The sequence below is a fragment of the Macaca thibetana genome, chromosome 12, assembly GCF_024542745.1.
Source record: "Macaca thibetana thibetana isolate TM-01 chromosome 12, ASM2454274v1, whole genome shotgun sequence".
Lineage (NCBI taxonomy): Eukaryota > Metazoa > Chordata > Mammalia > Primates > Cercopithecidae > Macaca > Macaca thibetana.
Window position 1 is genome coordinate 32,719,569 of NC_065589.1, and position 23,613 is coordinate 32,743,181.

The following is a 23,613-nucleotide window of genomic DNA, read 5'->3' on the forward strand; positions in this document are numbered from 1 at the left end:
GACTATTAGCATTAGATCGCCTATTTTGTCCAATCGTATTTCTACATGGCTGTCCATACTTTGTTGAACCTAAGTATAAAAATGGGTAATCACCCCTGTACCTTTGGGTCTTCATTCTAAAGGCTCCAGTGTCAGGTAAAACTATGATCAAATAAGTTGTTATGCCTTTTATCCTGTTAAACTTCTTTTTGTCAGTGATGTTCAGGAAACCTTTGGAGGGTGAAGGGGAAGTTTTCCCTTGACCCCTACACCTCTCCAGTGCTCATTCACAAATTGTGATAGGTTTGTGTGCTGTTCACAGTTCAGAAATGGATAAGAATATCCTGATGCTAAATGTGCCTAGGGTCAGAAAAAGAGACAGAAGTAAAACCACATGAGGGGGAAAAAATGGACTTAGCAAGAGCAATCCTTAAGGGGTCAGAATAGAGCACTTTGTATAAAAGACGGAAGTGGTAACTTGGACCACGTGGTGTTTCTGGCCACATTGTGAGGACAACCAGATCTTTAACAATCCCACTGGGAAATCTACCAGTTATTCCAGTAGGTCAAAGCCTGGGCAGAGAAGTTTATTTTTATTTTGAAAGGTAGATTTGGAAAGCATGAGTAGAGCTCAGTTTGTTGGGAGGGGTGACAGGGAGTGTATTGGAGGTGTCTAACTGGATGGTCGTGACCTCAGGCCAGACTGGGGAGGTTGAGGATGGACAGCAAGGCATTAACAAAGGCACACCCCAGGGATCCAAAATGAACATCTTCCTGAATGAGTCAACCTATTCCCTACATTAAGAAATGAAACAGGCATCTTAAATGTTTTTAGATGTATTTTATTATATGTGCATACCTAAACACAGAAGTCTTAATATCTTTCATAAATATCTTTCATAAACATTTCAGTATTTATTCATATGTATTTTTTCCATGTTCTTTGGTCATTCAATGTTCATAATAGACTTTATAGTTATCTGAGGGAAGTCGGCTGTGTAGTCAATCTTTTGTTTTAACCTATAAAATGGCTAATACAGGATTTTCATCCTGTGGTCACAGTGACTATTCAAAGATTTATGGAGGTAAATTGATCTGTAATCCTAAATGATCATAAAATAATATAAGTAAATTTGTCTTAAGCTTTTCCAAATACATTCTGCCCTCAACTTGTTTTTATTCTCCTGAGTGTCAAACCAAAACTTGTTTCTGAAATGCTGCAGTTGAAACCCACTAAAGTAAAAGAAATGGGACTTTTTACCCCCTAGCAAGACAAGGTCATGGAATTGGAAGAGTGAGGTCATAGGGCAACAGCATGACTTGGTGTGATAGCAGCAAATTCTGGAGACTGTTCTATTAAAGTATCCTTTATAACTTGAGGAAGGATATTTAATTCATGTTTCTGACTATAATTCTATTCATTTATGACCCTTTCTTCCCTGTATTCTCATCTTAGATACTCTCAGAGGTGGGCAGCAGAGTGGAGAAAGTTCTTTGTTGACTAAAGGAATATAATGCTAAAGAAGAGAGGAGCTATCACCTTGTTTAAGGTACTCTTGGAGGCTTGAAAGAGCAAACCAGTTACTCCCAGCCTGTGCAACAAGCCCTAACCAGATCACTAGTACCACAGATTTTTCCACCAGCACTGCCATGCCCATTTATGCCTTTTGATTTTGACACTGTAGTTCTAAGTGCCTTGTCTTAATGCACTCAATAACTCAGTTTCTTTTTCAGAAAAATGACATAGCTTATCTAATAGAAATCTAGAAAGCAGCAAATACTGAAAAATGAAAGTAAAATGTTTTGCTATAGGAGATCCTATATCCAGGATTTAAACTGTTTTAATTGCATCTGAGTCATACTATCATGGATAACACATGGTTTATTCCAAGGTCTCTCAAAAGTTAATTTCAGAAGAAGCAACTTCTTTGTGGAGTCTAATTTTTTCTACATGGGAAGTGGGTACCTTTTTTGTTTTTCCTCTGAATAAGATAAATATCATTAAGCATCATGGCTGAAAAGAAATGATCTATATTACCAACACTGTATTTATCATATGTAGTAATTAGCTTTTAGTCATGTACTTAATAATATTTTGAATATTTATCTTGAACTTTTTTCTAATCTTCCCCAACTTTTTTTTTTTTTTAATAGTTATTCCTTTCAAACTCCAGGTAACAGTATTCCTGAGAATACATCTTGTGACAGTTTTATGCACATACATATAGATACTTTAGCCATTACACATAAACATTCAACACATTACATTCAACACATTTAAGGGCACCTTAAATGGAACAGATGCACACATCTGCAAAATTTCAATAGTCCCAGTATGAAAACATTCCTACTCTGTAAGGCCCTGTTTCTCAGAGTGGAGGCTTTTTTGCAAGATACAACATTGCTTAGCTTATTGAAAGTTTCTAATAGACTTCCACACACAAGAGTGAAGGAGTCAGGCTAAAAGGCAGACAGACCAGCATAATCATGTTCAAAACAGCCCAACAGTTTTTAAATACATATAAAGGTATTTATGATTCTTGTTGGATATTTAACAATCTTCTTTGACTTCCTTGCTATTTAAATATTTCATACAATTATACATAGATAATTTGAATCAAGAAACTGGAACAAAGCACACACATACATAGAGACGCACAATAGCCCAGACACTTGTAATTACCAAACATAAGGCCTCTAATGCTAATTGAGCAGCATAATTTTTAACAGGTGAAATATATCAGCTTGGAATCATAAAACCACTTAACATTTATATTCCTGCACTTGAGAATTATTTCAGCATTAACTGTAAATAACATGAAAATATTGTAAAACATAAAAGAGGTCATTTACTGCCTCCATTTTCTGAATTGTTAGATTTGAAATTTTTAGTTTTGTTCTTATATCTTTAACTCATGGATATCTTTCATTCTCTTACTGAATAGGACCATAACCCCAAATTATATTTGAAATTATAAACCACAATATAAACAATGCCTATTTAATAAGCAATTCTAACAAAAAATAATTTTCCTTTATGATTAAGGTGGGTTTAGTAGGTATCTTCTTTATATACGTACACATTTCACAGCCAACACACTCAAAGTTTAAGCATACAGAATGTGTTTTAAATTCATTGCAGGGTAATCAAAGTCTATATTTAACTTCATCTTGAGGACTAAAACACATACACGCACGCACACATACACCACCATACCAATTTAAGTATGTATATGAGTTTGTATATGCTTAGTTGTTAGGTAACAGTTTTCTAATGTAAACTGCTAAAATTTTGAAATTCAATTGTGAACCACATGATGCACAGCCCTGCTATAGGATCAGTAACACACTAGGTGTTGGCCTCACAAGCCTTCTAAGTGTTACACTTTTCTTGAAGTAACTGAACTTCAAGTTAAAGGCCTATTTGTAAAATATATAAACTGGAGGTGTCTATGAAGAAATTGCTTACTTTATACGTTTTTCCTTATAAACTTAGATGTTCCAAGTATCATAAGAATATTGTTTCTATTAAGAAAATGTTATTTTATTAAACCGATTCTAACAACACTAACTTTAATATTTGAAAATATGCCCTCCAGGGCAGGCACAGGATACTGTAAGGAAAAGTATTACTAATCACATTTTCCAGTATCTTCTAATCTTGGTATTGATGTAGTCAGGGCTAGGAATAGGAATACCATCTCTTTTAAGTGATTATATTTACATTTGGTTTTTATAATTGTATAGGCTGTTCAGGTTCTTAATTCAGAATTATTTCTGATGATTTCTAGAATATTCTCTAATATTCTAATGTGATATATTATGAAATGGGATGATCTTATGCCATTTGCATTTTGATTTACAACATGCAATGAAAATGGTAGTTGAAAAATAAATATCTAAAAGTCCACAGCTCTCTATATAGTTTTTTTTCTTCATCTAAATGGCTGTATTGTTAATCAAAACAAAAATGGCTGTAGGCTTATTTGTTATTTAGTCTCCCCAAAGTAATGTTTTTCTTATTTTTTTAATGTAAATTGCTACTTATATAGCCAACCTGAATTAATATTTTTAAAACTATAAAAATAAATATTTGCATGAGATGTATAATGTGAGTAATCTCAAAAAATTGCATTCTATTTTTAGATCCTATTATTAATATTTCTCTGAAAGCAGTGCTGAATAGTATATATTTTTAACTGCTGAAGGCTTCTTGAATCATAAACAATGTACAGTGAAATGGCTCTTTCCCCTTATTCCTCCCTGGTTTTATGATTTTTGCACAACTAAATCCTTTCAGCCATTGACTTTTAAAATGTTTATGAAACATTATGTATATTGGCAGCAAAACCTATTCAGATTTGTGCCACCCATTAAAAGTAAAGTGCTATTTTGTAATTAATCTTTTTCAAGCAAAAGTATTGAACTTGTAGTAGAAAGATCACTTTCATGTCTTCTCTATACCTGCAGAGCTTACAAGATACAGAATTAAACATGAGACTCATCTAAGACTGCATCCGTTTTCCCCAGCTCAGTGGGAGTATAGGTGAACTGGCTAGACAGTAGTGGGTTCTCCATGCCATTTTCCTCACTGATGTGAAGGACAGTGTCTCCATGCTGGAGGAGGCTGGATGTCTCGAGGCCTGTGAAGTCATCAGGGTCAGAGAGTTGGGTAGAGAGTGGACTGTGTGCAGTAGCACCTTGCGCTTCTGTGTCCTCCTTCTTTTCTCCTTCTTCAGTGGGGAGGTTCTCACTCTGTGATCGAAAGGATCATAACATTATGGAAAGATAGGATGGGTACCAGAGAAGAACATCAAAAAATGTTGTTGTCTAGTGGTAATGGGAAAAGGAATCAGATGGCTAGTCCCAGTTCCAGCCTTTGTAATAGGTAGGATATTATGTAAGCCCTTCCAACTTTCTAACCCTCAGTTTTTGAACCTGGAACATGAACACAATTTTTTGTCTTGCTTATCTTGTAAACTGTGAGGATCAAATGAGATAATAAAGCTTAGTGTTAAAATGTTTTTTAACCATTAAAGTCTATACAAATGTATACAGTAACATTGCCCTTTAGTTTTCCTTAAATACCACATGAGAAGAAGGTAAAAGTCTAAGAATTCATTGATAAAAATGAAAAGAAAAAGTATACCAAAACAAGAAAAATATCAGTGGGAAAAATAGCAAAACAATGAGGAAAAAGATCAAAACGAAAAGTTCCTTTCATCTTATAGGACATAGAGGTTCTATATTTAAAGGCTTTATCTAAACTGGTAACTTCATTTTTTTAAATTGAAGTATCTTTCAGCTATCCTTTATCTGAAATGCTTGGAACCACAAGTGCTTTGGATTCTGATTTTGGAATATTTGCATTATATACTTACCTGGTTGAGCATCCTTAATCCAAAAATCTGAAATCCAAAATGCTCCAAGAAGCATTTTCTTTGAACATGAACTTCGAATGTTATATCAGCACTTAAAAAGTTTCAAATTTTGGAGCATTTTAGGTTTCAGATTTTTGTATTATGGATGCTCAACCTGTATAAACCTGTTGTAAATAGCTGTTTTAGCTGCAAAGCATTTTCTCTTGGGTTTTTCATAAGTAAAAATACCAAGGCTTTCCTTGGTCCTTCTTAAGTGGATATATTCCTGGCTATACTTTATATAGATTTTCTCTTTCATGATGGCAGGAGCAGTATCTGTTTGGATAACAAAGCATTGCAGACCTGGACTTAATTATATGGAATAAATGTGCATATCCAAGTGGCTGCTAGAAGTAAGTACACAGGGAGCAAGCCTTGCCTGTTTCTCTAGTGCCCTCACCTGCTTAGGAGACAGGCTGTGGAGATCCGCAACAACTATGGCGGGAGAAGATGTGAGGACTGGTTCGTCCATTGCTTCTGGTTTCCTAGATGGGGCTGGGCTGCAGCCCTGTGGTTGGCCTGTTGCAGGAAGTGCATCTGTTGGGGCAGCTGCTGGCTCTGGCTGAGCTTCAATGAAGGTCACAGATCGTTTCTGATCCGCTGCAGGTAGAAGTGAAACAGTAAATTGGGGAGAAGTTGGCAGAAATGAACTGTCAATGCTTAATAGTTGATTGTAACCAGTGTTTCCTGGGGATTTTTTTTTTAAACAAAAACATTGCTGGTTTATTAATAAATGAGAACATGTTTGAACATTTTGCGCATGTTTGATTTTATCTTCTTACAAAGAATAAGACTTAGGTAGAAAAAACATTTTCACATAAATGGCCTAAAATAACATTTGTATAGAGCATTAGTTGAAGTTGATCATTCCTCATAACAACAGCCAAAAGGACTTAAAAGTTCCTATTATTCATCATAGCTTTACCTTCAATGACATATATAGCAAGCCCAGTTCTTGGCTTCAGTAATCACATCCTTTTATAGTCAAATTTCCCAGTATTAGTGGTTTACCTTGGGCTCTTTCATTTTTTCTAGGTTCTTGGGGTAGAGACAGGGATTGGGGATGGCAAGAAGAAAAAAAGACACTACAGTTTTCTGGGAAACTCCTTCCCTTATGTTAACACCTCCCCAAAGGTGTGCTTATCTCCATCAGCTTGGTTTTTGTAAGCCTTCCTGGCTGAGTTGCATGGCATCATGTCAATGGTATAGTCAGAAGGGACACAGGAGGCCTTACCAGACGGCTTCGTTTTAGGTTGAATGCTCCTGCGAGTGGTTGACAGCCGAGCCCCATGGCGATTTCTGGATTCAGTCTGAGTTTTCTGACGTGATAGTAGAGGACGTCTTAGCTAAAGAGAATAGGCAGAATAAAACTTGCAAGAGGGTCTAACGGCTTAGGAGGAAATTGTTTCCTTATTTATATGTTTCTGTGAATTCTTATGGTTGTTCCTTACATTTATAGCTGATAAATTTATTTCTGCATATTTAACTATAAGTATTTTCTTCTGACATCCCCTTTAGCTAGTTCATCTCCCAATTATGACTCCTTTATATATGCCAAGAACATTGACTAACACAATTTAGATCATAAACTTGAGAATTTCAGTAATTTTAGGATGCAAAATGAGTAACTATTGCTTACTGATCAACCTTTGCTCATTGCTCATTTAAAACTTATAGTTGAACATATGCTTTCAAAGGGGAGGTTTATTTTTAAAACCTCAGATGCTGGCCAAGTGCCTGGTACCTCAATCAATAATGGGAAGCTCCTGTGGAAGCAACAGTGATAAGCCGCTTTCAGATTTTTATTTAGCAAGTGATGTAAAAGAACTCCATCTAAGATAATCTGTAAAGATGATCTTTACTTCAGTTTGCTTTAAATTAAATAACCTTGAAATGAGAAAGGACTTGTTTTTCTTTGCCTTTATGTAGAAACAGGCCTTAAATCAACTGTATAACAAATCTTTCTCTATCACTAAGTTTGGCTGGTAAAGAAGGTTTCTGGGTAAGGAACAAACAGAATTATAGCCCCACTTACTTTACCACATAATCAGCTTTGCTAATAAGAACATTCAGAGCTAAAAGAGAAGATGGAAACATTTGGCTTGCCTAAGTACTTACCACATTTTAAAGTTGCTCTGTGCTGCTTATTTTTGGTAGGGTGAATGCAAAATGTAAATTTTTTTAAAAAATACATTGTTTTATTTAGTTAGTTTTTAAGAGACAGAGTCTTACTATGTTGCCCAGGCTGGACTCTAACTCCTGGGCTCAAGCAATCCTCCCACATTAGCCTCCCCAGTAACTGGGATTCTGGGCACACCCAGCAGCAAAATATCTTAATATACATGGGCATTAAAAATCACACAGAGCTTCCAATTCGTAGGATGGTTCTCTTGTGCTTTAAGGGTCTACTTACCTGCCTCAGGCCCCTCTTCCTCCCCAGCGGCTGCTGAACGAGGAGGTTCTGTTGACCAGGTTCACTCTGTATACTTGCCACCCTGCCAAGCATCAACAGTGTTAGTGTACCCCAGAGAGTACAGGAGACCATCCTCTGGTGGGTGTTAGCCAAAACCACTTGTATGATACAGTCACTTCAAAGATACCATTATCTTTGAAGGATGGTTGGGAGAGTCCCTGGGATGGGCGTTTTCAAAGGTTTGGGAGGGAGGACAAGGCCTGTAGCCCCAAGCTTCCAAAATTGAGATTCTGTTTTCAATCACTGATGCCGTATCTATCATTCAGAAAACATTGGTTTGATCACACCCCTGGTTTGGAAGCCACCAAAAGGTATAAGATGTCATATTCTAATCTCAATTTTTTTTTCCAAGGGGAAGGGAAACGGTGGTGACAAACAAACACAAACAACTCTATCACATGGATGGGAACACCTTTTTAAAATTTCAATTTAAATGAAAATAAGATGGACAAATATCGAACACATCAGACACAGAATTTATTTGGGTGAAGGGGCACATTCAACACATGTTTGCAGCCTGAAGTCTCTGTGACTACCGAGTAACTGAATAGTCACATGGGTAAACAATTTTTTTAAAAACATGGTTTTAGATTTAAAAGGCTGGCAAAGTATAGCTATAGTTAAGCTATCATTACAACTCAGGAGCTTTAAAATCGAGTAACTGCACTCAAACATACCATGCAGTTTATAAAAGCAACAACCTGCTCCCCCCAAATGTACTGTGTATGTGTGTCTTTTGTATGCAAAAATGACTGGAAATAGTTGCTATTTAGTGTTGGGTGAAGCTGAAAATACTGACATGGGCCCATGGTCGTTTTTCATTCTGCATGCACGTATAAAAGGTATTTATAATGGGAGTGGGGGTGAAGAAAAGAAGTATCCTGTGCCCCAGAGAATATTATAATTCTGTGGATGATGCCAATGTGATTCTTTGGTTAATGGTTAATTAATTTCTGCTTTGCCTTTGCAAAAGGAGAGTCATCTACAGATAGTTCGTAAGAGTATAATATTCCACAGAGGAATCCAGAGTCAGCAACTGTCCAGGGAAAAGAAAGACTATATCTGTTCATTTCCATTTTTTTTTTAAGGGCTACTTAAATACCCAGCTGCAGTAGTAAGGAGAGAAACTGGTGGCAAGACAGGCAATCAGATGTTCCCCTTTTGTGTTAATAATTGGTTAATCATCACAAAGTTGACACAGTCACATTTGTCATTTTTTAAAAGTCTTACGTTTCCACTAAAAAATCAATGTGATTCCCAAATAGGGTTTATCACAGTTTTTATGAAATAAGGATGTAATTACACCGTTTGGGGTTCACCATAACCAAATTCATAAAGGGTACCAAAACAGGTGCTTTTTAAACTTTCTTGTTCTCCTGAATGTCAACTTCAAAAAGATCAATGTTCATTATCCTTATACATATATAACGCTGAAACAGATATGACCTTTCCATGAAGATAGAAAATTACCCCAAAGGAACAATGCAATAAATTCTGATAAGCAATCCAGACTAAGTTGCTGGCATGTTTGAAATGACATCTCCTTATTAATTATACATGTTAACGTGTCTGTTAAGTTGGAAAGAGTATTCAATAACCATATGCACAAAAGTAGAAACAAGTTTCTCCTAATACTAAGCAAAGCTTTCATTGGAATGGATTCTTCATTGACATCTAAATGTTACCTCAGTTCCCTTGGCCATTAAGAGGAGGTTAATACTTACCAACTACCTCCCATTAAGGTAGAGAAAAGAAGTTAGTTGATGTACAATGGTGTGAACATGAAAAGTGATGTACATAGCATGCTTTCTTGTTTTACATTTGATGTTGTAATGAGTTTATTGCTTCTAGAATACTAAAAGGAAGCAGGTAATAAAATGTTTTGAAAATAATAGGGCAGAGAAAATGAAATCGAGGCAGTCCACTTGTCTCATTTTTATTCAGGAATCTGTGATTGTGAGAAAAAATGGTGTAAGAAAAGAAAAGAAATTCACGTTACTTAGGGAGTGTTAAATGTCAAAACATAATGGTAATTTCATGATGATTATTCCAGGAGAGGATCATAAGCACTGAAATTTTCTCTATGGATAGAGAGGCTTATATCTAAGAGATGCATCAAGTTTATAGCTTTAGTATTTAGCTGTTCCGTAAATGATATAGCATTTCATCATGGAATGCACCCATCAAAGATGAAATTACAAAATATATCCTTGGAAATATCCCAGCTTATGAATTATACTCACTCTAAAAATGTGATCGCTAACATGTTTATATTTGGAATACTGAAGGCTGGCTTAACTCTGTACAGTTAGGAATAAGCATCCAAAAAAGTTCACAATGATAATTTATACAGATCATGTTTCTTTTTCTGGGGTTTATATCAAATTGAAGTTGCATATAAAAAGTTTCAATTTAGCTTCTCTCCACATCATGTAATATTTCAGTCATCTGCAGGATTTGTGATGTATGACTATAAGATGTGCAATACTAGAATGAACCAGAAGACTAAGGGGTTTTCACTAAGCACCTCTCTATGTTATGTCCAGTTTTTATTTAAATTGTTTGAAACAGTCCCATCATAGTTCCTGCCTACTACAACTGCAGTAATCAAAATTATTTTTCCCTTTAGGGAAATACAATGTTATATTTGATAATCAAATTTTAAAATATTATATTGTATTTTATGGTCACAAAATATCATACTCCAATAGACAACTGAATCCTTTCAGATAAGTGAAATATTTATTTCATGTTCTGAAAAGTTGAGACTATCTGTCGAAATATGTCAGACTAGTGGGACAACTTCTTAAAACTGTCCAACAGAGAAAACTGGTTTTCTAATTTTTTTTTTTTTTTGAGACAGAGTCTTGCTCTGTTGCGCAGGCTGGAGTGCAGTGACGCTATCTTGGCTCACTGCATCCTCCACCTCCTGCGTTCAAACAATTCTCATGCCTCAGCCTCCTAAGAGGCTGAGATTACAGACGTGTGCTACCACACCTTTTTTTTTTTTTTTTTTTTTTTGGTATTTTTAGTAGAGACAGGGTTTCACCATGTTGCCCAGGCTGGTCTCAAACTCCTGGCCTCAAGCAATCTGCCTTCCTCGGCCTCCCAAAGTGCTGGAATTACAGGCATAAGCCATGGTACCCAGCCAGGTTTCCTAAAATTTTTAATCTTGGGAATGAGATATGACTGATTTCCACAGTTTTGGCCATGTAATAGGGTGGAACAATAAGGATATAAGCAAATAAAGTTTTCTAAATTGAAGCTAACATCTTACAATATATTTAGGAGTAAATAATCTCTTATATTTTTGAGTCAATGAAAAATATCACTATGGCAAACTATATAATCTAGGTCTTAGAGAAGTAAATGCAACTGGGGTTCAGCAGAACTGTTGTGACCAATATTATCTACAAAAACCAAAAGCATCTTTTTTTGAAATGCAAGGAAGTAACTTATAAGCTAGGGAAATTCAGAGAATGCTAGGAAGACAATTCTGACATAGATGACCTCTTCTTTCCTGTATCAGTATAATGCCCTGGATTGCAGTATATAAATATGTATGCTTCTCCTAATGGAATATATACCTAATACTATGGAGGTATATAGTGCATAAAGGATATATTTTATAAAGTGTATCTTTTATGCACTATATACACTTTGTCCTTTATAAAGGATGCACTTTATAAATAAGGTAGAAAGGACAGGTAAACAAGGGCCATTCACTAATGCAATAAAAATTCATATCACTCATTTCAAAATTATAAAAAAATTATAGATTGAAATAGATTTCTCACAAATTAAAAATTTAAGTAGAAGCACTAGGTGAGACCAGCACACGGAAAAGTGAATTCATATTTTCATTGCTTTTATCTGTGCTTTTGGTTTCAATTTTAACGTGGTTAGAGAAATTTAGAGGTGGCACAAAAGACATGCAGCATCATCGTTTACCCTGAGTGATTGCCTTGTGACAGGAATGCATGAAGCCAGCACTTCATGGGAGCGATAAGGCATCTGTAGAGAGCAGGGAAATACACAGTAAAATAAATCCTACTCCCCCTTTTCTCAATAAAAGATTATTGTTTAAAATTTACTTAACCTCAGCAACATTTGAGAAACTATATCTTAAGTGCCACATAATTTAGAGATTACAGGCTAAAACCACACTGAAAGAGGGAATAATCTGGATCTTAGATATACTGTGAGAACTGATTTAGCAATGGCAAAGTAGATATCTGTGTATCACAACACATTTTCTTAGTCATTAATTCTCAGCTACTTAAAAAGTTTTTTTTGTTTGTTTTTTTTTTGTACTTTAAGAGTTCTTGCCAAGTTTTTATGCTTCGAAAGTGTGTATAATCATGAGATGGGTTCCACTATAGAGGTTATTTTTCTTTCTTTTCACCTAGACTATATAGTCTTGTTTAAATGTTTTTATTTTTCACTGTGATTAAAAGTATCCTTGCAAAATCAAATAGCATTATAACCTTTTTTTTTTTTTTTAATTAAGAGTTGACTGTCAATTCCTGCCTTTCAAAATGTTCTAACATGTCTAACCAAAATCTAATTCTTTGCTGTAAACATCTGGCCGTAAGTTCTTGAATAGCCTCTGCATGTCTCTATTCTTCTGGAGAGAAAACATGTCCATGGATATGTGTGTATGTTTCATGGTAGAGACAGAGAAGGAACATCTACAATGAATTTCTATATCCCTAAGAGCAACACTCTCTAGAGAAGAGAATTCTCCCATGGAATATTATTTCAGTTTATTTATTTCCAATACAAAGAATCTTTTCTGCAGAGCATAGTGTTTCTAATAGGCTATTTCTGGGGATGAATCTAAAAGAAACCAGTTGGCACATTTAAAAAAAAAAATCCTAGAAGTAATTTTCGAAAGGTATGGAAAATTTTTATTGATTTCCACCTATTCATCAGGTTATCTTGGTCTCTTCCTCATTTAGCCCACTCCATCCAACTTACCCCTTTTGTCTAAAACAAATGTACTTTCAAAAGCAAATTCTCATGCAAGTTTGGTAAAATGTTATAAGAGGGTGGGAGCAGCAGAGTTTATTATTTTCCTGATATTCTCTAAGCTTTAAGGCCAGATTTTCATTAGGACTACTTTGGGTGTATTTTAGGTCCTCAGTGTTGGAGTGTATGCTAAGTGTAATTACGTGGTTAATGCCTTACTACTTCAGTATTTTAAGAGTCTGCAGCTTAAAGGAAGTTCATGACAAAAATAAGAAAATCTGGAAGTAAAAGTATATCTCCTATTTTATAAACCAACCTCCTAGTAAATGCCAAAAGTTCCTCTCCTCCAAAGAGAACTTGGTGACATGATGTAGTTCAAGAGATACAATTTGCAGGGTATGGCAAAAGTGGATGTGCTACTGGTTGGTAGAAAGCCTTTGTGCTATCAGAATTATTTCAGAAGCCAAAGTGAATGCCTCATCTTCCCATTTCTTAATGACCACAACTGGGTCTGGGTGACTCACACCCAGAACTAAAACACAATGGTCACAGAACACAATGGATCAACAGCGGATGATGTAAGACAGTCATCAAAGTACTACCATGACTGACTAATTCAGTTGTAGACAAATCAATAGCTTCGGCTCTGAACCAGTCTCACCTACCAAAAACTTTGTGTTTATTTCCATTGACACTGGAACCAGGACACACTGAATTGGTTTAGAAAACTACAAATAGGTTCTTTGAACCCTGAGCCTACCAGAGAGGGCCAAATACTTGGGAGAATTCATAAAAATAATCTCAAACTCCTGCCTTCTTTCACCAACCCTGTACTAGTCCTTACTCATCAAGAGTAGAATTTGGCCTAATTAGAAAAGCCCCAGCACAAAGCTAGCTAAGTGGAAGTCTGATTTAATACTCTCTACTCTCAGTAGGACACTGAAATTGTCTTCTAATCAAGGTTCCCATCCCACATGTAATTTTAAACATTAAATACCTGCTTTCTTTGAAAGCAATGACCATCCTTGCTAGACTTGGTTCAGATCTCTTCCAACACCGTGAACAAAAAAGGGAAGTCCTCTTGAGGACTGTTTTGTTTCTCAACTTCCTCCTTGCCCCCAAAGCTCCTGCTAATGGAATTAAGTCTTCACTCTGCAGCACTTCCACATTTACCACCAATAAGAGACTGATCTGTCAAGGCGAGGGCTGGCAAACACGAATGTCATGAATTATGGGTCTGGTTAAAAAAAAAAAAAATACACCCGATGATGGACTACATTTCCCATTTTCAATTGCAAAAGAAAATGTGAAATCTGAACAAGATGCAAAGAAAACAAAAGACAACCTTTCACAGGAACAGCCTCTCAACATTTCCTCATCTTTGTGATAAAGCAATAAACATGGGTGTATTGTACTCACTATACAGTGCAAACCTGAAAGGGAATGTTATCTCTTGAGATGGCACAAAGATACTCTAAGAATGAACAAGAAGTCTTACCCCTAATGAGGATTAGTTGAGAGGTGTGAATCAACAGCACAAGATTAGGAATGTTTGACGTGGTTTATCTGAGTGTTAAAGGTGCAGTCCCCTTTTCTGAAGCTTTAAACCAGTAGCCAAGACATTATATTATTTGCATCATAAGACTTCTCTTACTTACCAAGAAATGTTTGTGTCTGACATTTCATGCAAGCTTTGGAGTCACCTTTGTGCTAGAACAGACATTCTTTATATAAGTGTTGCTGAAACAAGCTACTATAGAAGTCTGCCCAATAGCATGCATCAAAGAGAAGGAATTATAGTATATAAATTGTATCCACATTACTACTATTTTATAACATCATTGTCTGTTTTCTTACCATCCATGGTATTAGTTAAAAGACCTGTCTTGATTTAATAAGGGGCTTCTTGATGATGGGCCTCTGAAAAACAATTCTTAATAAATATCAGTGTGGGAGGGATTAATTAGATGGGATAAATTTAACATTTGGCATACCAAACTTTTTAGACATCCATGGGAAACGCCCCATAAAGAATTCTATAAATTTTTTTAAAGTAAGCTTTTCAGGCTTACTTGATTGAGATTGAGCTCTGAAGCTGAAAATGAAGGAGGGTTTGCTACACCTTTGACTTCCAGGCTCATATGTTCATGAACAACAAAGGGCAAGGAATGGAAATAGATATTAAGACGGGGCGAGAAGAGACAGAGAAGACAGAGAGACAGAGGAGACAGGGAACAGCTAGTTTCCCAGCACAGACACCAATAGACAGGTAGCATTGACACTGTACCTAGAGAGGCTGCCCTCGGCGGCCAGGCCCTGGGAGTCATCGAGGACATTAGGTTCACTGCAGGAGGGGTAGGGAGATGAAGCATTTAGGGAAAGAAAATGAAAAAAAAAGAAAAAAGAAAAAAGGCATGCAATTTTCTGCTTCCAAGAACCAAAAATAAATAGATTTAACAGAACAAGGAAGGAAAAGGAGACAGTCAACCATTTCACCTTGTGCTGGGTTTGTCAAGACATAGGACTCAAGGCAATGGGGGAGGAAGGGCTTTGGATGGATACAACTTTCAGAGGAGTAACCTATTTATTGGTCAAGAGTTAAAATCAACTCCAAATGGGCCCATAGGCTCTGAAACACATTGCAGAATGAATCTGTAGAAGATGAAACTATCACTTCCTTTGGTAACCATTTGACTAGGTGGTGATTATTTTTAACCTGTCTTATGTACATGGCGTTTCATTGACCAGGACCCTGCTTCTTTCTTGTGCATTCTAACGTTAGCACACAGAAACCACTTACCATGAACTGCCACAACCAAGCTCTTGGAACTGATGCCATTAAGAAAAGCAAAGAAAGAACACAACTTTCCCTGCTAATTTTGCAGTGAAAATGCAAGTAAACAAACGAAAGGAAGATATCTTGGAAAATTCACATGGAACTCGCATTTACCTCCTTACTCTCCATCCTCTAGTGACTGAATTGTAAATGCCAAAAGAAGAAACCTGTCAGGTTGGTGAGAGAATAATTAAATTGTTTATCGATTGATATGTATGTAGCTGAACTGAGATTTGTGAACAGAAACTGTCATGCTTTATCTGTCCTTCCTTCAGCGCCTCGCATTGAGCTAAGCATCTGTGAGGCACTCAATAAATACTTGTTAAGTTGGAGAGAACTAAACCATTTAGAAAACTGGAGTGCCTGGCCCCAAAGAATTGAGGCTCACCTAAAAGTACACCATAAAAACAGCCTCTGTCCCTAGGAAGAGACTCACTTCTCTTATGTACAGATACAGTATTATTACCTTCGCTAGTCTTCCAAAATATGAATGAAACCCAAACTATTTAACTACATTATTTTTTCTTGATTTCTAGAAAACAAGAAAATGTACAATCAAGATATGTATGATAGGACAAATTTTCTCCCTGCAATCAACTTGACCCCTTAATGAATATGTAAAAAGGAAATTGATGGCCTGGTTATTTTAGGTAAATAACAACAAAAAACCTCTATGAAATTTCTACAATTCTATAATTTAAATAAAACTTTCAAATAATTGATTTTTAAAAATATTCTTCATAGAACCATGCACATTGCTAGCAATTAAAAATACACTGATAGCTACCAATGTTAGCTGCTTGTGTGGCTTTATATCTTTTTTTGGACATGTTATTGTTTGGCTTTGATTTTGTTCACACTTTTTGTTTATAAGACTTCCTTTTCAAAGGAAAATTACCAAATAGTAGGTAAAACAATTTCTTGCAATGATACAAACCTTTATATAGTATTAATCTTTGTAATAATTAAATGGTACTTACATAAAACATTGCCTTCTTAAAAAGTACACAACTTGCTTATTAATGATTTATCATTTTACCCTATTCTTTGATATTCTCCAAACTTGGGCTTTATTTCACAAATTTTATTTCATCTGTGTAGTCCATGAACCATTTGCTAAAGGATTTGGGTACAGGATAATTATTTCTACATATAAACTGGTTTTATGTGAACATCACAATATGCCCTGAATTTTATTATTTTCCATGTGTGAATTGTACTACAATGAATCTATAGGTATTAAAAATAAGCAACACACTAAAATCACATAAGGTCAATTCCTTGAAAAACTCAGTCCTGAAGTGAAAATATCATTGGTTCCAAAACATTTATCTACTTAAGATAAATGTTTTGACTCACGTCAGATCGTTTTCATTATACTTTTATTGTATATACATATCTTGGATTTTTTTTTTACTTACATTCTTAAAAGACAGGACACACAAATAAAATATTTAAAGGGGTTTTGTCATGGAATCACAGAACTATAGATGGAGAAGTTACCTTAAAGGTCATTTTAGCAAACCTCTTCATTTTATGAAGGGAAGAACTGGATTACAGTTAAATGGCCTGCCCGAGGTCACACGCAGCGGCACAGATCCTTTTCTGCTTGGTTAAGCGTCACTACCTACAACTGAATCCTAATAATATATCAGAAGCCTAAACTTTACCAAATACGTAAAGATGGTCCTAACTCTTGCCAAGTACCCATCATTAGCTTAGCTAATGATAAATCTGAAATACAAGAATGTCATTTGACAACAGAAAGAAAACCATGTGTCTATGGAAAATGTTTAAGGAGAGACAATACTTGGATGAGAAACTGGGATCCCTTCTACTAGCTTGGCTTAGAAAACTGCAAAGTGTTGCCTGCAGGAACCTAGCTGACAAATCCTTTGTGGCATGATCTATCTAAAAGCATTACCATTGCTTGCTTCTCTTTTGGTCTTTGTAGAATAACAGGAGTGTATTTTCAGAATTTATAACTTTGCCCCCAAATGCAGAGTATAATATAACCATAGCTCTTTACCTCTGGCTGGGTAGCATGCCCACCTCAGCCTGAGGTGCAGACATGCTGGAGACGTGGCTGGAGAATCGCCTCCTTCCAATGGCACTCAGGAGGTAAGCTTCTTGTTCACTTACCACGCTGGGCATGCTTATAGAGTCATCTAAAAGGGGCAAAGGAATAGAGTGTTAAAAAACTATGACACTGATCAGAAAAACCCAACCAAAGCTGTACTTGGGTTCTGTCCTTGGCTTGTATACAACTTACGGCTGTCTGTAAAGCTAAATTATCATTGATCCCTTCATACAGATAAAAACAACTTAGACTTTTGGGGGTAATGATAATTCTTCACATCTATACATCTCCCACCCTTCTCCACTAGAACATCCTTCATGAAATAAATGTAAATTTTTACAAGTAGGCTATTTGTGAAAGTCAACAGGCATCAGCAAATTTAAGATTTGAGAAAAGCTAGCACATAATTTTTTAAAAACATTCCATAAATACTTCAGGGGACTTTGTTACTGAATGAGTCAAATACATTTCCTTGGCATTCAAAAAACTGCATTCAGTACAGTTAATAATTTATAGACTGCTGAGGGAAAGACAATTTCAGACATTTTTAGGAAAAATCTTTGAAAGCTATAAAGTTAAGAAATAAATGCTTATTTTAACCAAAATTTTAAAATTTAAGTATGTGATCTTGTTTTCTCCATAGAAGCAGATGTTTTTTTTTTTTTGGTTTTGGTTTGTTTTTTGTTTTTGAGACAGAGGCTCGCTCTGTTGCCCAGGCTGGAGGGCACTGGCTCTATCTTGGCTCACTGCAACCTCTGCTTCCCAGGTTCAAGTGGTTCCCATGCCTCAGCCTCCAGAGTAGCTGGGACTAGTGGCGCACAACACCACGCTTGGCTAGTTTTTGTATTTTTAGTAGAGATGGGGTTTCATCATGTTGGCCAGGCTAGTCTCGAACTCCTGACCTCAGGTGATCCACCCGCCTCAGTCTCCCAAAGTGCTGGGATTACATGTGTGAGCCACTGTGCCCAGCCAGAAGCAGAAATTAATGTACTCAAATTCATACGAAAATTAGCTTTAGCACAGTATTTATGACAAAGTGACCTAATTCTAAAAGAGCTAATGTTGTTTGTTGATGAACACTAACGTTCTTTGATAAACATATTGAGTTTTGGAGAATGTGTGCTACCATATAAGATCATCTGATACTATTTATTTAAAATACCAAAGTAATCATATTTCTAATTGAACTTATTTCAAATCAAAACGTGAATATAAAAAGTGCTAGCAATTTTAATTTGCTATATAATCACTGACTGACAATTGATTCTTGTTATAGAATGATATTTTTTTTTACATGTGTCCACAGGAAGGAGAATAAACAAATGTGCCTTAAAAATATAAAAAAAAAAACACGTGGTAGGATAGATTGAGCTATTTCTACAAAGGCCTTTCCCAAATCCTATTGATTATTCCCCCTTATTTGTACTCACATATCACGTAACACTTATGTCCCCAGTATTTGTTTGGTGATTAATCATGTGCTGTCTTCCACTAACTCTTTTGTTAAGTGTTCTTTATTGTAAATGTCTCTCATCTCCTCTACATAACTATATCTATTATAAGGTTATGGAAATATTTCCTATTATAAGGAAAGCAGAGAACGTATCTTTCTCATACTTCCTTCTTCCTTATCTTATACCTGATAGGCCTTAATACAAGTCTGATTATTGAATGTAAGGAACTTTAATTCAAAACAATGAACTGCTTTTCATAGCTCTCCTTGTTTAAATTAATACACACCCATATCACAAACACACAATACCATTTGTTAGTAATCTTGCTTTCATTGGGATCGTTGTGATGTCTGTGATCAGAGATATAAGCAAAAAATTGCATGGCTCCCCAATCCGCCTGCTGCCTCATCAGTATGTTAGTGTTGGCTTTTGGCCAGTGATATCTCTGTTTAAGTCTTACTTACTTTTCTTCCCTAGCTCCTTCCTACGGCTTAGGTAATCCATTATTTATAAGGTTACCTGCAAAATATATTTAGCTCTACAAAAATAGGTGATATCATTTCCTATAATTAATAAGAATTGCTGGGAGAGGCTACTTCAAGCATTAAATAAAAAATTGATTTTCTTTAAGTTTTACCCATACTTAATGGATATTTAAACTGCTGATCCTTTTCTCTTTCATGGTGTTTTCTCAGTCAAGATTTCCCTAATTACCACTTTAGCTGTATTTTCATGAGCAGTCACCAGGGTGATTTAGACACAAATGTGTCTATAGGTCAGCCGCAGGACAATATGATTTTTCCTTTGATCGATGCTGAAGCTAAATCTGCAAATATTACTGGTAAGTACTGACAAAGCATTTATTTTTTCTCTTCTCTTACATTCCCAACTGTCGTAGCACATTAAAACACTTTCATTCATCTTAGTTAATTAAAATTCTAACCTCAACTCTCATTTCTTCTATTTAATTTAGTTCAGAGTAGAGCATTTTGTTGTTGTTTGGTATGGAGAGCCTCTGAGTGAAGATCTAAACTTTGTTCTCATTCATATGGCATTGACAACACAACTTAGCTACAAACGCCATAACATACAAGTGGAAAATAATTTATGCAATTTTAAGACTCCTGAAATGACAGTAGCATTTAATGGAATCTTTCACCCTAATTTTACTTTTTATAACCTCCTGTGAAGCATATATATGTAGTATTTCTCCTGATCACACCAAATCTCTAGCACATACCTTAGAAGCTTCTGGGCTGACCTAGTCACTGGGGATTCTCTTAACTCAAATTTGGAGTACTTTCCCTCAAGACAGCCTGCTGGTTTACATACTGGCTGGCAGAGCCAACTGGTCTTTTCTGAGTCCTAGGTATATACACGGCTCACTTTTCCTTGCCTAATGAGGCCATTTAGGTGTCGATCAACCCTCTAAGCAAGATGTCCAGGAAAAATGAGAGTAAGTGCTTTCCTTGGTTAGTTATCCACAATTTAAATGGGAGTTAGTGGAAAAAGTTGACTATACAGGTTTAAAGAAAATTTAGGAGTCACTAACGATTTGCTTTTTTCCTGAACTCTTTTTAAATGACCAAAGGATATCAAGAAATGTATAGAAAAGCAGGCATCAGGAGTCATGGAATCAGTCATATTTTCCCTAGAACTCCTTCTGTAAAAATGACTAGGGGATCAGAAGTGGAAAAGGTCAGAAGGCAGTAATCCTTCCCAAGCCCCTGCTCCTATGGCCAAGCCGTGTCTTCCACCCACATTCTTTGGAATGACCTACTTTCCTCATCTTCCTCATCAGTCCGACTCAGGGTGTCCTGCGAAGCTTGCTGGGATGGCTCACTATCCTGCTCCCAGACAGTGCCCGTGCCTGTGTTAGAGCGGGACATGGTGGCCAAGCTCAGGCGGTAAGCAGAGGTGGAGGTGCCCACGGTACTGATGGATGTCTTGCCTTGGTAGGCTAGAGGATTTGAGAGACCAAAGGAAATGCATGGTGAGAATCTTAAATGTCTGCTTCAAAGTCCTCCCTGATCACTTGTAATTTTTAGGAAAGGTTCGTTAAATAATGTGTCTTTATAACGAAGTTGCAAATGAAAGTGGGGATTTTTTATTTTAAAGAATCAATATTGGCCACTGATATAATTAAGTAGTTCCCTTGCCAGAACATAACATCTGTAACAATATTAAATGCTTTGACATTGTTGCCTTTCTTATTGGTTTTCTATTTTATTTTCCAAGGTTGGTAGGATGCAAATTAACTTTGACCTGAATTGTAACTTCCAACTTGGCAATTTTTACTAAGAAATATATCTTATCTGACACAAACATATCAAAGTAATAAATAAGTTGTCTGATGTGAACCCCACAATCAGAATGCATAATCAAAACTGTTTTCATTCTCATTTTCTGGAAATTACAACCTATAAAATACCCCTCATTTCTATGTCAGGTTATTTTATTACAAAGTAGAATATTTAAATGATAATGTTTAAACTTCACCAGGATTATACTTATCAATTTTTTGTTTTTACCACATTGTCTGCAAAGAACAATAAAAGCTTTCAAAAGAAAGGAAATAACCCTTCCCTCCCACAAAAAAGAAGACCTATCACATATTACATTTTACTTGTGGATAATGACTGCCCTCTAATGGCAAATAATGTTTTATTTTCCTTCCTCAGTTATCTAAGGATATAAGAAAGAAAGCAATGTACTCTCAAAGAATACCTGTAGAATAATGTAAAATAATGTAAAGAAAGTACTTCCTAGTTTGCCAGCTCTAAGGGAATCCTTCCCCTTCTGATGTGTGAAAAGTTAAAGGCTTTATAAATCAATCATACAGATCTGTTGAAAAATCCCCTTACAATAATCATTTTCTATGCGATAGTAGTAAGTTATGTACTTGTAAGTTATTTACCTATTTTCTACTGTGTCTGTTTCCTCATTCTTTACAGGGACTTTCAATTATACACCTTGAAGGTATTTGTATAGCTTAAAGGAAATAATCTGCCATTAAATAGAAGTTCAATAAATGAATGTCCCCCTTCTCTTTTTCAAAAAGGAAATAAAGATAATAATTTAAACCATTTTTTCTCCAATTAAATATTCAAGAAAGAGATTAACTACTAAAGTGAAGATTAAAAAATATATAGAAAAGGAAGAAAACTAAATTCTTATGATATCCTTTTAATTTCTATTTCGTTACTGACAAAAGAGGAAGTCAAATCTAGTAGTGGTCATATGGCTAACTTAGTAGAAATCATCAAATCTAGTAGTGTACCAAAATGGCTAACGTATTCATAGTTCCAAAAAGTGTGGTGACCTGGACGGAGGGATTCTTTGTAGGCTGTGAGTTCCATTAGTCAAAACAAATTCACAATACTCTCAGGCACACTCACCCGATCCACTATGAACTGCCTCTTTTAGAATTTTTAGTTCACTGTTGAACTCAGCAATGAGCGAGCTCTTACACAAAGGGCGTGGTATGAAGCGCCGCTCCAGCTGGTCGGCAATATGCTGCCGGGCAGAAAGCTCTTCATGATTCTCTGCTGGTTGGGCCAGCAGCTGAAAGGAAGGCATAACATTCTCAGGGTCTCAATTTTCCATCAGTAAAATGGGCTAATTGCTGTACCCATTGTTGCGAGGAATAAATAAGGTAAAGCATGTGATGTTCCTAGAATGGCACTTTACACAGGAAGTGCTTAATAATTACATTGTTTTAAATCACTACCCTAAGAAATTGGGGCATGAAAAGAACAAACATAGATGGGTACTGGGGGTCTTGGAGGAAAAACATACGTTAAGTATCCTATCTGTTTATTTAAAATCAGATCTCAGTCATGCCACTGAAGATAGAAGATTCTCCAAACTATTCCACTGTACCAATCTTTTGGGTGGGTAGAGTGGGGGATGACTAGTAGGGAGTGGGCAAAGTTTTACAGACTCCAATAAAGCTCTTACTGTGAAGGCATTTCTAGTGTGAAATTTTATCCTCTGGAATATATTTTTTGGTGGTTTTCTCATCAAGCATAGTATTAACAGGCCCTACTAACTGGCAACAGTAGGTACCATGAGCACTCCTGCCATATTCCTGCCTCAGTAGAGAGACACACATTTATTCGAGCTTGCCACTTTCAGGAGGAGAAGCACACACCACACCTTGCACTGGATGAAAGGGCGCAAAAGCACAAAGATGGGTATTCGGGTCCGCACGATGAAGTCGAGGAAGTCCCAAAGGGCCAGGCCTCCCACCTTCCGCAGAGCCATTTCCTTCACCTGGAGGCTCAGCCAGTACCACTGGCTTCCGAGCTGCCTCTCAAAGCAGACGAGAATCACCTTCAGCGCTTCACACCGGGAAAAGAGAAAAGTGAGCCTGCGGACCTGTGCTTCAGAGGAACCCA

At 36.2% G+C, this 23,613-nt stretch overlaps 1 protein-coding gene across 16 annotated transcripts in view; it reads right to left on the reverse strand.

Annotated features, from left to right (window-relative positions):
- Window positions 1-803: 803 nt before the first annotated feature.
- UNC80 (unc-80 homolog, NALCN channel complex subunit) overlaps window positions 804-23,613 on the reverse strand; it is a 230,144-nt gene continuing 207,334 nt past the window's right edge. For 11 of the 16 annotated variants that reach the window (XM_050751390.1, XM_050751388.1, XM_050751397.1 and 8 more), the window contains 9 exons: window positions 23,372-23,556; window positions 22,612-22,777; window positions 20,994-21,173; window positions 17,709-17,847; window positions 15,131-15,187; window positions 7,813-7,894; window positions 6,634-6,745; window positions 5,800-5,999; window positions 804-4,734 (listed from right to left, as the gene is read on the reverse strand). In XM_050751390.1, coding sequence (XP_050607347.1) covers window positions 4,468-4,734; window positions 5,800-5,999; window positions 6,634-6,745; window positions 7,813-7,894; window positions 15,131-15,187; window positions 17,709-17,847; window positions 20,994-21,173; window positions 22,612-22,777; window positions 23,372-23,556 — 1,388 coding nt within the window. In that variant the 3' untranslated portion in view covers window positions 804-4,467. Of the gene's footprint in view, window positions 4,735-5,799; window positions 6,000-6,633; window positions 6,746-7,812; window positions 7,895-15,098; window positions 15,847-17,708; window positions 17,848-20,993; window positions 21,174-22,611; window positions 22,778-23,371; window positions 23,557-23,613 lie in introns of those variants that run through there. The other 5 variants (XM_050751396.1, XM_050751401.1, XR_007718221.1 and 2 more) reach the window with 4 other exon arrangements.